The sequence below is a fragment of the Haplochromis burtoni genome, unplaced genomic scaffold, assembly GCF_018398535.1.
Source record: "Haplochromis burtoni strain Fernald_Lab_line unplaced genomic scaffold, NCSU_Asbu1 Contig_24, whole genome shotgun sequence".
NCBI lineage: Eukaryota > Metazoa > Chordata > Actinopteri > Cichliformes > Cichlidae > Haplochromis > Haplochromis burtoni.
The window spans coordinates 3069278-3084947 of NW_024582385.1; the positions used below are offsets into that span (position 1 = coordinate 3069278).

Consider the following 15670-nt stretch of genomic DNA (forward strand, 5'->3'; position numbering starts at 1 on the left):
CACACCGAGTAATGGCAAAAACATGTAGCTGCCTTGCCCAGAGCATAATTATGATAGTATGACAAGCAAGGGTGATAAAAACTCAATAAAGTATGAGATCACTGAGTAATTTCAATGATTAGGATTATAAAGAACAAACTGGATGAAGTCAAAGCTGTTTTTTTAACCTAGTGTTGTATTCACAGCATATCTGCGACTGAACTGTGTTTATGAAAACATACAGTTTGCTCATTTACCTGTGTGACATTTTACAAATGCCTACCAACATCACACGACATGCAGTCCACAGCTCCCTGATGAATGCAGACTTAGAACATGGTTTATATCTTTGTCTCAAACTGTGAAATTTTCATTATTATTATTCAAACAGCTGAAACTATAAAATGATAAAGACTCTTAAACAGGCTGCCCTTCACATCAGTGGTCACGGGAAACAATTATCCACTAATAAACACATATTTAACTTTGTAGAAACTTTGAAAAAACTCAACTTATCATTTAGTACCACTCAGTATCTATTAGTCTTTGAAGACACGTCTGTGTGCGTCAGGCAGCTTAAGCATGAAAAACATCCCTGCACTCTGATATTTGTGATCGTTTTTTACCAGATATAGTTTATTGTGGCAAAAGCACAGTCACCCAACAGCTGAGCCGCAGATTTTTGCCTAAAGCTGTCTTTACACATGCACTGTATGTCCAGCTTGTTCCTAGACAGTACTACATCGTGCCTTTATGGTTCATTATAAAATAATAACACAATAAGATACCCCAGAGGAACAGAGAATAGTTTTCACATTATTTTATCACTGGTGAGAATAGAAACTAAAATGACTGCAGCAGAGAGCAGCACAGACAGCAGTGGGTAAAGTGGATCTATTTTTCGATTATCTGATGGGACTTATTAAAGACAGAGGACAATTTTCTCTGCAGAGTATTAAGAGCCAGAGTATACGTCACGGCAGCCTGAGCTCGGTCGATAGCTCATCATTCCCCATCGTGTGGGACGGTAAATCTCCCTCCTGTCTGAGCGAAGAGTGGAGGGCAACGATGTCAGTCCTCCGAGTATGGATGGCTCAAAAAACCAGGACGCGTTCAGAGAGCGGACCGAGTACCAACGCCCACCTTCACGGCGAGCAGGAGTTCAAAAGCTGGAGATTTCTTTGGCTTTTTGAACTTATTGAGGGATTCTGGTGGAAATTTCATTGCATGCATTTGGCAGTCTGAGACAAAATTAAGCTCAGTTTCACTGATGGGTTTGGAAACTCATGCTCCATCACCAACATCAGCATACAGCTCGCGTTCCTCAGATCCCACACACACAGCGACATGCCACAGAGTTTCAGAAAAGCCTTATTCATAAATCATATTGATCAGAAAGGAGAACTCATGGAACGTCGTGTAGTGTGGCCTTCTGCGTGTCACCTCCTTTCTTTATATTGTGCTTCCAATGAGCCAGACTTTGTCTGAGGGTCGTTCATAGTTTCCTTTGTCTGCCTTTCCGCTCATTTTCAGTCCAGTCAGGAATAAAGTAATTTCCTCGGCATGCTGTGCAGTGTGCCGGGTGAGTGCAAGACAAAAGAAGAGGTGGCAGGGAGGGCTGTGCCGTACCGTCCACGACAGAAAAATGTCATATCACTATATTATTGCGATATCATCAACAGGATGCGTTTATGTTCCAAGACGAGCCCGGGCGTGTCTGAGAGCCGCGGGAGCCGTGTGGAACCTGGTGATGCGTGACCCACACGTCGCTCTCCACATGACAGGAAGAGCAAACGGTGGATGGAAAGCACTGAAGTGGTTGCATAGTGGAAAAGCAGGGCTTCGGGCAGCTGGTTAAAAAGCTCAGCCCAGACGGAGAAAACATTTTCAGCTTTGTTGTGACAGTACTGCGCAGCTCCTGAGGAGTCACAGGGTTCAGTTACTTTAGCAGATATCTGCTGCTTTTACTTTAAATGTGCCCCCACCTGCCTTTGTGCTGACGGGCACTGTGACATAATGCTGAGTCACTACTATTACACTACCGTGGTGCTGCTGCCACCTCATTTCAATACACACACACTGCAAAACAGGAAGCGTGTCATCACTGACACAATGAAGCTCACTGGAAAAGAAAGATGGAAATGACCTTCGCTCACTTCCACTTACAAATGCTGATGTGTGCAAGCATCAAACAATACTTTCTTAACTTCCACAGAAACATCGTTATCGCACATTTGATGTATCCTAATATCAGGCTACATCTCTCTGCCTAACATCCATCAGATGAACAGTATGTGAAAGTCACGTCCTTGAGAAATGGATAAACAGGAAAAATGCATCTGGCCCTTCAGTTGATCCACCTACTGTTCACTGAAGCCTCATCGGGAACGGCATCAGTGGAAGGGTGGATGTCACGAAGCATTTTATAAGGAAGGGGAAAAGGCTGAGGTATGCCACGTTACACAGGAACTGAGCTGAGAATCAGTGGCAACGTCTGATGGAGCCACGGATCCAAGTTTACATTTTTTTTGGCTGAAATCCTCGTCAATGTCAATCGTCCGACAGGGAGTCGATATCTACAAGGTGGAGGCTGCGTCAGGGTTTGGGGCAGCAGTGGTGTTGGATCCAGATGCAGTTTTCTTTTTTCATCTTGACAGAGAAAAGAAGAAAAAGCAGCCGAGATCCAAAGAAGAGCCTTCAAGAGATCCAGAGAAAAGTACAAGAACACTTCAAGAGTTCAGGCTGTTCAAGAATAAAGACGCACACACCAAATATTGACTTTCCAGCTGTTCCATGCCTGTTTGCACAGTTCAATAAACTGCTGCACCCATTCTCCAAGCACAGTCTAAAGAAATGAGGCTTTTGCACAGTCTGTAACTGTAAGCTGGTGCATAACTAACTGTTTGTGAATTCAGTTCCTCATTTATTTGCTGTACATTAATAGCATATTTTATAAAATGTCCCAACTTGCCCAGTTTCCCACTGGTGCGTCATTGAAAGGAACCAGGGAATCTAATACTGTCAATTTGAATATATTGAAATTAGCAGACAAATAAGTCCGAGATTAGGGCTCAAGTTCAGTCCACTGAGAATCAGCCACACCCTGGTTGTAGTGGAAACATTCAAAACAGCAACAAAACAGCAAAATAGCTGTGAAATAAGAGTTCTAATAAAGTCAACTCTCTGGGCTGGATGACTTTGGATTTCAAGTTGAATCAGGTCACAAGGAAACTTGAGTTTCTGAGCTGACACCACTCCAGGCAACGGTGACACTGTAAAGTGTTCGGGTAGTGTAGCAGTGGAGCAGGTTCCACTATAAACAATCTGGTAAAAGTAAGGAAAGCCTGATTTGCATGAGGAAATTTAAGCCATGCTTCAAAGTCATGGCACCAAAGCCCACGCCTGCACTCCGCGTTTGTCACTAACAGAAGAAACAGTAAAAGATAGATTGGGTCGGTTTTTGTGCCGTTTTCCTACTTTCAGAAACAGCTAGAGCAATTCCATCCCAAGTCACCAGTGCTGTGCTGTAATAGATGGAAAAAGTTATTATGCAGTGAGGATTGCACCACTCCACCCCTCTCTGACCTTCACCTCCCTCAAACTGCAACTGGGGTCACAGTCTGAGGGAACGGGAGCTTTGATTGAGAGTTTTGTTTCCAGTTTGGCACAAGCAAGGAGACTGCACTGAACGCACATCAGCACTGGGTGGAAAAGCCTGCGACAGACACGTTTCCACACAAACTGGGAAACCAGAATCCTAACAGGGGAATAACAGTGCAGTCTATTAGGTGGCGACTTCCTGGACAGTTAGGGTCTCAGATCCCAGAGCGGTACATCTGAAAATGGAGACTGACACATTTTAATTAGCAGGGTCGTACTTACAAAGGAGACGCAGGCAGCCAGCAGCAGGATCCTCACCAAGAGGTCTTCAAACTGCTCCACCACCAACTCCCACAGGGACTTGCCTGAAATGTTTAAGTACACATTGCACACCTCGATGCATCACACTTGATTTAACGTTGAAGGCTCTCGCTGTAAAGACGCGTGTCCTGGAAAGACGTGTTGACATTAGCTCTCTAATACTGATAAAACAAGACCAATGCTGTATCTACAGTGTTGTGTGTCCATGGGTGGGTAGCTGCTATAGTGGACACTGCCAAGATTACCCCTCAGTCAACAACAAGAAAGAAAGAAAAGATCCCGGCTCAGGATACTTCATTAAGCACAGAGAGGAGGATCACAGCTCAGTGCAAAAATCAATATTTACCTTCTTCAGCTGGGAGCTCTGTGGATGTCACGCGGTGCAGGTCGTAGAAGAGTCGAATCGGCAGGGCCGAGGCGGAGGAGAAAAACAAGAAGAGAGCAGTTAATACGTTTGATTACCTCAGTGTGACTTTAAGATGCACGGACACGCACAAATTGCTCTGTTGAATTGTTCCGCTTGGTTACGATGATTAAACGCTCCGCGCAGTGAGGCAGGACAGCAACGCTGTTGTTTTTCCAAGCCGAGGACTACAGGATGCAATCACACGTCTACTGTTGTGATGACCAGCAAGTCGATTTCTAGGATCAGCCACTCATGGAAGTGCAGCTCGGGATGTTTTGCACGGCGAACCACAGACCACCAATCACCTTTGACTGCTCGTGGTGATGTAACGGCTAACCAGACTCAGTCTCGCCACCTCACAGATGTTTCATGACGAGCGTTTCTTCACTAAGACTGAAAAGCCAAGTTATAAAACTTCAGTTGATATTCTTTTGGAAACCCATACCCACCGCCTGTTGCATTAATCAGATATTTCTGAAGGCCCGGGCGACCTCTGACTGACCTCATTATCAAGTCACTGCTGATTGCAAACAGGTTATTCAGTAAGCTGACAGTCGTATATGGGAGAGACTTTTTTTGCTCAAAACTAAACTAAATTTTTTAACTAACTTTGTTATAAACGTCCAACCTCATGAATCCCTGCAGCTTCCATGCTGTTTCTGAGCGCGGCAGCAAAGCTCCCAATGCTAGTGTAAGTTAGATTAGACAGAGTGATTGGACAGATTAGTTATAATTGCAATGAGCCACTTCAGTTCAGAAATAAGATTAGCTTTATAATAAAGGTAATCTGTGTTAGTTTATCAAGGCAACAGGTTGCTCTCAGCACTGGTGCACATTCTGTTTACTGCACCAAACCCTTTTGTTCATCCACGAGCTAATATCCCACAAAAACAATCACCAAAATTTCAGCATGTTGCTCCGTTCTGTAACATTTTCTTGTCATTTTCAGGCTTAATCAACATTTCAAAGGAGAAATTGTTTGTTTTTTGGCATTCCGACATCCCCCCACGTACATGAGTCAGCGGCAAGAGTAGAAATCACATCAGTCATGTTCTAAAAATGCTCCAATTGACAAGCACTGTTGATCAGTGTCACCACAATGAGACAAAAGCAAAGTTGCCGTGTTTGTCGGGCCCATATCGGGTCCAGTGCAAAGTTATGACTGAACAGGTCGGACGTAGCAAACGACCTGAGGATGCATCACTGGACGCGTTTGCTTCGGCGGGATTAGTTATGAATTCTTTCCAGGAGAGTGTGCGCATTTTCTTACCGACTAAGGGAATCAAAAAAATATTATTCTTTAATCCACTCCTTTTAAGTGAAGCTTTTTCTGCATATAAAGTAAGTAAAAGCTTGAATTACAGCCCTCATTACAGAATGACTGTGGAAAAGCAGCTATACTTAGAAGGCAGTGGGCTGCAGCTCTCAATAATAGCAGCATTCTCCTTTAAGCAGTGGAAACCCCGTGTTTCTCTGCATGCTCTGACCACACTGTGCAACACGTGTGTCTAATGTGTAGAGAGGAACTGGAAAGAGGCCGTGACATGAGGCCTCGGCACTCCTTCCACTCGCTGGCGCAGAGAGAAAAACTGTGTTTTTAGATGGAGAAGAGATGCTAAAAGCAACCGGGGAGCATGCCAAATTAGATGAAAAGGCTCCTTTATTTACTTTAATAAAACTACACACAGGCCACCACTTCAATGTCCACTTGATAAGGTTTGATAAGGTCAAACCTGCAGCTGATCTGTTAGCATTTCTGTATTAGAAAACAACCATCTTGCGGGGGTTGACCCTCACACTGTGGTCAGCTCTCTCCGCTCCACAAAACACCCTCCTCAGACTGTGTATTAATAGCTGATGAGTCACTGTGAATAGCTTTTCTAACCTGCCATCTGAAGGGTTTTCTGAGTGCACTCTGCCAGCAGCAGCAGAAATGTGGAGAAGTGGGTTCTGCTGTTTTCCATGCTCCACCAGTGTGACATAAGCCTCTTTCCCCATAACTGTGCCTCCCCGGTTGTATAATGTTTTTATGGCAGACAGGCTGGCTGTGACCCGACTGCATGAGACAAAGACGGGCTGACTGAAAGGACGAGACAGACATGAGGGTGGGGGATACAGCGAGGAAAAGAGATGGAGGTGTTGAACGGGGTTCCCCGGCTTCCCTCTGCCAAGGATTCCCTCCCAGTCATCCGGGCTCTGTCAACGCGAGGCTTGCCCAGGCACATTCCTGAATACTGACTTCACCTCTCTCTCTCCTCATGTCCCCACAGCACCTCCCCACCTCCTCCTCCCTTCTCCCAGCCCAGACAATGAATAAAAGAGGCTGTTTACGCAGAACAGAAAAACTGAGCAGTGCCTAGAAGAAGGGAGACACTTCCTGGAGACAGTTGCCAACAACAGCAACAGTGAGATGCTCTCTGTGTTCAGAGCATCAGGAAGCAAAGCAGGAAACAGTCCGTCTTTCTTTCTGCGCTGCGAACAATCTGCCGATAAAGGATCTCACAGTCCGAGCTGCCCCCCCCCCTTGCTCTGAGTCCATTAACAAATTACAGGCCAGATCATTAAAACCCCCAGTAAACATCACATCTGAGTGTGTTAAGCAGTGTTAACAAGCCAGAATCCAGGCTGACTTGTGAAAACTACAAACACAACAAAGTTTTCAGCAGTTACCATGGCGACTTGACTCATGAAGACTCCTTGAAAACAAGTGCGTTACAAGGTAATGTGCAAGTGTCTGTCAGAATTGACCAAGAATAACTATTATGCAATCAGTGGGACCTTGATGTAGCATGCTATTGACTGCAGGCATCAAGCCCCCACACATTCTCATGTAGATAAGCTCACTGCTGGCCTGCTACTAAAACACCATTAGCATGCAGACAAGCAGACACACCTCCGAGCACACAGCTTACAGTCACCCATCGATTGAGGAGGAGCACGGGGGTGAAGGAGGAAGGAGTATGGAGGCAGTGTGGTGAGGAGTGTACTAGCTGAAGGATTCGGCTCCATCCACTAACCCTGAATGCAAAACAGGTCTATAAATAGCATGATGGTAACCCCTAATGATAGCTTCCTACATCCACTAAATGTGTTGTCCCACTGGAAAAGGTCTGAATGCATTAACCGTATCAAATGTGAATGATAAATGTACTTCATTCTCCACCCTAACATCATTATCTCCGCTGCACAGAGAGCACTGCAAGTGACTGCAGAACAGACATCCGCAGTCTGATAATGTCAAAGTTTCTCTCCTTTACATAAATATCGACAAAGGGCTTCCCTATTCTGAGGAGCTCATATCGAACTACGTCACGTGGGCGAGTATCAGCGACCATCTTTAGGAATCCCTGACCACTGCCAGGCAACCCTAAAGATCTGCTACCACAGGAACAAGAGCAGTGATGCTAAAGTTACTACAAGAACATCAAGTCCTCACATACGGCCGATGTTCAGTCATTTAAGCCCCAGAAATCGTTCATAGTGGATTAAAGCTGCTCCGCTCAAACAAAAGAAGATTAAGTCAACACAGCCAAGCTAACTGTGGTGCTTTGAGCTAAACGCCAATGAGAACACGAGGATTCTAGCGTAGCATGCTAATGCTATTTAGCAGCACGCAACAAAGCTGAGGGGAGCAGCTGTTTAGTCACAAACAGTGAAAGTAGTCGTAGAGCGTTGGAGCTGCAGAAATGGTGACCGTGTAGTTAGAGGAAAAGTCTGATGACTTCTGAAGTGACAACAACTCAGTTTGAGAGAAGCATAGAAATGTTCACTGGTGACCCAGCCAAAATGTGGCTTTTCCCCAAAATGCAAATTCCCACACAAAGAAAAAGCTAGAGGAGAGGGATTCCTGCTACTGGAACTGACAACATCTTGGCTCAATGTCACATATATTTGATTCAGTTATTTGAAACAGTATTGGACCAATTTCTGAAGTAGTGAATCCTTTAGCCTGCAGGCATTCAAACATCAGTGGAAGCACAGCTCAGTTTCTGTAAAGTTTTTATTGCCGGCAAAAATTCTGCTGTTCTTTGAAATATTTCAGGAAAAATCCTGAAATATAAAGTTAGAATAAGTCAAGATTTCTTGAGCAACAAAGGACCAAGTTTTCCCTAACAGCAGAATAAGAACAGCATTAACGTTCTTATTCTGTTCACATTATACAAACTTTGTCAAAATAAGTTGGAACAATGGTTTCATTTTGGTGGAAGGAAAATTATATTAACATGCACAGTGGGGACAAAAAGGACGTAGGATGTTCTGCTCAATACAATTTGGCATTAGCTGCGATGATATCGATTAACCGATAGAGTCGTGATTCTTCCCCTGCTGAGCCCACAGAGGAGAAATACCATCAGCTGTCAAAGCTGAAAGGAGATTGGCTCTTTTGTGCAGCTTCTCTCTGAAAGTCTGCGTCATTAGAGAGACTGAATTTAGTTTCAAAGTGGAGATTTTCCTCTTTTCGAGCCAGTTACGACATGAGATTGAGGGTAACGGCCGCTGCAGCTGTCCATTGGCTGCACTGTATCTGACGTCATCAAAGCTGTGGTCAGGGAAAAAGAGAGCGAGTTTTTTCCCTTTGGTTGTTGCACAAGATAGAGCATGCTGAAATCAAACTGTAGCATCATTCTCACGTTCTAAATGCACGCATGCAAGTGTCCTGCTTATTTTACTGCGTCGATCATTTGCACGCCATGCTCGACTGAGCCACGAAAGAGTGAAAGTGCTGATGAAGACCAGAGATACGACATCTATATTTAGGCCTTAATGTAAAGAACACTGCTCTCTAACTGTTCACACCCCACGCACACTGCATACTGCTCTTTCTACATCACATGCAAGTTTAAATAAGCATCCAATAAAGTGCTTTTCCCCACATATTGCCACTAAGTATCTTCAGCTCTGCTGTCAAATTATAGAGGAAAAGGAAGAGGGCCTGTCAACAGAGCAGGACATGCTTGAGGTGATTAGCAAAGAGCCCGTATCTCGTCAGGGCTCAGAGTTTCCTCTTTAAGGTCACAGCTGTGCAAAGAACCATTTTTCGAACATCTCAACAGGCATCTGGCCACCAAACGAAGACGCTGTGGAAAATAGTCAGCAATCCCCAAACGGACAGACTGAAATATCTGTGTATTTATAGAGTTTCTTCTAGGTTTGGAAACCAGAGCGCCACTTCTGTCCAATCACGTGCCTGATAGATTACAACTTCACTGATGTGAACCCTGAAGCAATGGAGGCCACTGAAACTAGTTGAGCGACTTCTATAGGCTGTGTGAATACTTGTGCCCTAGCATTTAAATATATGCTTAACATTGTAAAAGCCCCTTCTCAGCCATGTCTGTGATCCTGCCATCACACCCACCTGCTAACAGTTCATAATCACAGGGACACGATTGTTCTCGACGTCTGAAACGAACCCCAAACAACTGCTATAAATGCACTATTCTCTTCAAACAGTGTGTGGTTATTTTGCCAAAATGATCGGTAGTTTTAACCATCGTATTCAGAAAGGGCCAAAAACAGCTCCTAAAGCAGGTCTGCCTGTGAAGCCAACACTCTGTACTTCCCTTTCCTTCGTACAGCTCCGTTGTTTGGATTGTGGGCCACACTCTGGAGGGTCACGTGCAAGCTGAGCATGGTTATGGTGACATTTTCTTTTTTATTATATACAATATGTAGACAGATAAGTGATTGAGACGCTGGCTCGATGGATGGGTGCATAAAGTGTTGCTAGTAAAGGGCAGAATCGGTGACTGTAGAAACTACTACAGTCATTGGGTGGAATTACCACAAAAAGCAAGGACGCTCGTTGCATGTGCGTGCAATCGCAACTTGTAGGCACACTCAGCTTCATCACGTTTTACTTACAATACGAATGATTTTCTACATGAACGTTCTGCGGTACTAAACTTGAAACTAACGATTAGAATCACAAACTCATCAGGAAAGTGTTTACTCAGATCACAAGCTTCAGCATCCAAACCAGAGGAGGCGCCCCCTGCTGGCCATTGGCTTCACCTTTCAGACTGGGAACTGCTGCCATCTTTTAGATTCAGTCTGTTATTTAACCATTGATCCAACTGTTAGGTTCTCGTGTTCCAGCCACTAATGATCATTAATTGACATGCAGCTGATTATCCATAACCCACGCTGCTCTTGGACGTCTCTGAATGCTATTTAATGACTTTCATGTGCTCTTTACCTCTTTGTGGTATATTTGAAGGCAGTGTAGGCTACAGCACACGCTCTGCATACTGCCCACACTTTGGAACACAAACTCCGTGCATCTCCTCTGTGGATCGGACCGTGCTGTAGCAGAGCATCCAGGCAACGTGTTAGAGCCTCATGACTCAATATCATGTTAACATAAGGGCTTGATGATGAGTGACACATGCAGGGGTGGGAGGGAAGAAGCCGAGACAAGTGACAAGCTAGAACAGGATCACAGTCCCTTAGAAGGCAGCTGGGCAGGCACGCACAGAGCCACTACAACAGGGAAGTGACTCAACACCCCGAAGACTTCAAATTACTTTTCTACAACTTCTCTCAGCCCACACAACACCGACACTGTTACCGCAGTTTAAGTCTCAACTGGACACTTTTCAGTGATCGAGACGCGCTCTGCAAAGCGCCATGGTGAGTGTGCCGGCAGAGAGGAGGAGCAGGAAGCAGCGTGTCTCTCACATTTCAAATGGAGGAGAGATTAAGTCAGGCAGCTTTTATGTTGATCTGCAGAACAGGAAGAGAAACAGCCCTGTGTGAGAGCGAGATCCTACCAGAGGAAGCTGTAGTTATTATGTGTGGCAGAAACCAGACTGAAGAAACAGCTTAGATAAAGACAGAATCACCTTAGAATAACAACAACAGGCAGCTTCCATCAGTGAAAGTAACCAAACGCTTTAATTCAAACAACTTCAAAGAAGAGAAGAAGCTCAGTGGCATCAGTTTATCAATCAAACACTTTCGGTTTGCTGCCACCGGCAATTTGACTCGAAGCATTTCCATCTGCGAGCCAGAAAACGCATGTCATTTTGGACACGGAGCAATGGTGGCGCAATGACACGTCATACCAAGTTGTTTAACTTGTAAATGTTGCACAACTATACTCCAGGGAGTGTCGAGTGACATCCTAACACATTCAGGCTATTCTGAAGGCTCTGCACTTGTGCAAAGTAACTGAAAAAACAGAACCCATAAAGAAAGGAAATAGAAAAGCCTCTCACTGTAAATTAATCACAGAAGGGGCCTTTGTTCCAAAACAGGAGGATATGAATGAAATCTAATTATTTAACATGCTCCGAGTAAGAATCCTTCTCAATTTAAACATCATTTAATATATTCAATTCCTAAGAAGAAGACTGATGCCATGAACACTCGTTCATTCATTCGAGTGTCAGCTACTTTAAAATGTCGGTTTTTTAAACAAAGAAAGTTTAGAGAGCAAACGTGCCGTTTTTCTGACTCTTCCTAACAATGAGTGCAGCACACAATCACTGAGCACCACAAGTGTGCACCCACACACAGGAGAGACAGACCTGCGACTTCCTCTCTCCTGCTGCATCACAACCAACTGCTTCACAATGATGAAAGTGATAAACTGTCTCACAAATTGAGGTGCTTGTAGCGCTCAACAGTAGTTTAGCTGGATGCCTGTAGTGTGCGTCTCTGTGAATGGAGTTGCAAATAAGCGAGCTGCTGCTAGACCATAAACGGAAGGTGTGAATAAAAGGCCAGCTGCCTCCTTTCTGCAGCACAGACTGCTGTGTAGAAAAGGCTCTCTCCATATGTGGGAGCTAATGTTCCAACAAAGCCTGAGGGCGGCTGCTCCGATGGAGCGCGTTTAAAGTGCTGATAGAAAGCTCACCTGTATTTACGTTTCAGCAACAAGTTACAAAGAAAGATGATATAAATATCAGTTAGGTTTGAACCTGTTGCCATCTACACCACAATCAGGGGAAAAATCTCATACTAGGCCGATATTTAACCTCATGGTGGTTTCCCTTTATTTGTGACCTCCATATTATGCGCCGACATAATAGTACAGGACACAGTCTCATCTCAAACAGCAGAGGCAGTGCAAGAGGATAAAGTCCCACCAGGCCCACGACAGTGTCATCTCTGAGTCAAACAGATCATGTAATCTTCCTAGCGTGTCGTGCCTCCTTACACAAGACAGCTGGAGCGACACTTGGACAGCAGCTCGCGTCATTTTCACGTCCTATCTGCCTCCAAACCGAGGCAAACGCTGAGCTCAGACGAATAGTGGAGGATCTCGCATGTTTGGGGTCCCCTGCCAACCAGACAGTGCACACATGTCAGTGGAGGCAAGGTAATCATACCAGCCGCGAGCTGCTTTGAACGAACGTAGCCTGGAACAAAACACCAGGGCGCATATGAGGCCCTTGCTTCATCTACAAAGTCTGTGGTTTGCGAGCAGAGGGGAAGCAGCAGTTAAGCAGCCGTACATCACTTTGCACTAAAATAGTAAACAGACTCGTCAACTCTCCTGCTGTCATTTTTCAACAGCTTTGACTTGGGAAAAAGCACATGATAACCCTTTTGCAGGTAGCCCCCAAAAACTGGAAAAAAAAGGGGGGGGGGGTATTCCCTCCCTCCAGTGTTTCTCTGCAGCGCGCTCACACAAGGCAGGAAGTTCACAGCTCAAAGCGAAAGAGATGTTATCTGTAGCAAGACGTTGCTTTTTTCCATGAAGTCATCACAAGCCCCTGGGTAGAGTCGGCTGGCTGCAACAAAAGGGCTACTGTTCGACTGGCACAATGCGCGGCTCTGCTCAACAGCTTGGCAGCACATGCAAATGACAGGCCAGGAGCGATAGGTGCGTTGGTGTCAGGCCCAAACTCCACACAAAACCACGCAAACACCAGTCGGTGCATGTACGCGATGAGGTAGACCTGAACAGGCTTGCCTCATGATCAGCATCAGTCCAGCTGAGAGCCTCAATTGAAAGAGGCTTTGACAGGCAGACCTGGCAACCTGGGCCTGGTCCAGTATGTCACTCTGAAACGTTACATGACTTGACCCAGCTACTCCCTCTCTGTTATCGTGTAATTTGAACTGCAAAGTAGAGGCCCTGTGTAAGAACCACTGTTGAAAGTGAAAACAGGTTGTTCAAGATTTTCAGTGTGATTATTTACGGCACAGACCATGCCCCAAAGCCCGAACTCTGCAGGACAGCCGAGGATGCCCGTCCTCACACAGCTGCGCATACTGTGTCGGTATTTGGTCAGTGGACCCTTTTTTGGTTTTGGTGAGATACAAGCGCGCTGTCTGTCTGCTCACTAAGCCACTTGACATGACTTCAAACCAGACCAGACACGAGGCGACCTCGGGGAGGGGGACTACGACCTCGGGGACGGGGACTACCTCAAACACAGATGTAGCTGGATTGGTCAGGCTTGTATTACACCTTTCCTTCCCAGACGGGGCTTCTATGTGCTCGCTGCGAGGTGTTTCAACACGGGCATGTGCATCAATGAATGTGCCTCTGACATTTCCACTGACTGTGCGCCTGAGGGAACGGGGCTGTTTTTTACGCGCACGATCTGCCTCAGCTTGAAATATAACGGCTGCTGAGGGATTTCCTGGGAAATGAATCGATATACATCATGACACGCAGCAGCCTCGAGCCGCAAATTTAAGAGGGAAATGATTTACAGAGCTACTCACCGTTCGGTCCATATTTCTCCAGGTTGGCTTTGACCTGTTCGAGAGTCAGCCCAGTGTTTTCGTTCACACCGAAGTTGTCTAAAACTTCAGTCGCCGATTTAGTGTGCGCATTTTCCATGTTGGTGTGCCGGGCTTAGATGATCAGACAGAAATGTAGTTCAGTCACATCTATTGTGGGAATCGGAGGGTGCGCGTGCCTGGAAGGTGTACGAGCAGTAATTTCCACCGAAGGACGCGGGAGCGGTCGGTCACCTGTCCCCCCCCCAAGTGAAGAAAACCTCCGGATCCGCGGTTCAGACGCTGCTCTTTCTGTGTCGCTCGACTGCCGCTGCTACTTCATCCCCATCTGAAGGTGTGCTGTGTCTGTGCCGACGCGGACCGCCTCTCGGTTGTTGTGGGCACTCCCTCCTGCCCTCATTGGCTGCGTGTACCTGAGCGCAGACCCCCCCGCCCGCAGCCACCTCAGACATATCCCCTTGAAATAGGACCCGTGCTCCGTGTGGTGTAATGCGGGTTAATAACTTGTACATACTCTGTCATGGTTGCTGCTCCTTGTAGGGGGTTTGTCTTTTTTTTTTTTTGCCTAAACTTCAGCTGCTCATCAGAGGCTGAGTTGAACTTGAACAAGGCGCTGTTCAAAGCGCAGGTTTGAAAGCACAGCTGCTGCTGCGTGTGAGAGACAAGTGCACATAGGAGCCGAAGACTTGAAGTGAAGGGAACTCAGCCCGGATGCAGCTCTGATGCCCGCTGCGCAGTGAGCATGTAGATGCGGTCATTTAGGTTTTTAGCTTAAAGCTCCAGGCTCATCCACCGTGGAGCCGAAAGCTGAGATAGAAGAGTGAAACATGTGCAGGTTCATCTCCAAAGTTTCTGTTTCACGCGTTGAAATTATTTTTCTTTTCTTTTTTTTCTCCTTTTTTTGGAAATGACTGCAGCTCCAACTAATAGCTTTGTCAGCATGTCTCGAGTTTGGAAATAATTAACTGAAATAGAAGCAGGAGTAAAAAATTAAAGTGTGTTCATATGGATATTAGTTACTACGAGAATGATGAGACAGGAGATAATCTGAATGTGCTGTGGTTTCATTTTCAGGGAGTTAACTGTGAGAAAAAGTTATGAATGAGCAACATTTTCCACATGCTGCAGCTAACCGGACTAAATGAGGTTTCGACTACATTTACTACACAGGAACCGCTCTGAAACACAGCTGTGGTTTTATTCGGTTTATTTGCAAGATAAAAATGCAAATGAAACAGTGAAAGAAATCATTTGACCACAATGAAGCACGATGGCTGTGGCGTCTTTTCAAAAGCGGGGATCACACTAACAGCTAAGCAGAACAAACGGTGACAGCTGGGTTCTTCGTCCTTGCGATGGTGCCAGAGTGTTCTCTAAAGGAGACTTGGCTGGAGTGTCCTCCTGAAGTCCATTCCTGGCTGCACCGGTACTGAGAAACAACCTTGAGTCCTCAGGAACGAGGCTGAATGCTTAAAAGGAAGATTTCAGATGCAGGCTTGAACTCATACAAGAGGAGAAAGCACATTTAAAGTGAGAACACATACATACATTTCAGCTTATGAGGAATAAATAATACATGTAGCATATTTGTGGCAATTCGTTTTTGGTATAAAGCATCTTATTTTGCAGCTGATGCAAAACCATTTAAGGTTAACACACATA

The 15670-nt window shown here is 45.4% G+C and overlaps 1 protein-coding gene across 1 annotated transcript; it reads right to left on the minus strand.

Annotated features, from left to right (window-relative positions):
- Positions 1–3861: 3861 nt before the first annotated feature.
- LOC106633279 (sarcoplasmic/endoplasmic reticulum calcium ATPase 1) lies at positions 3862–14422 on the minus strand (the record flags this gene model as incomplete). Its single annotated transcript, XM_014335028.2, is given in 3 exon segments — positions 3862–3944; positions 4247–4264; positions 13991–14422. Coding segments are annotated over 3 exon segments (219 nt in total), but the record flags the coding sequence as incomplete, so codon positions are not given.
- Between the last annotated feature and the right edge of the window lie 1248 nt (positions 14423–15670).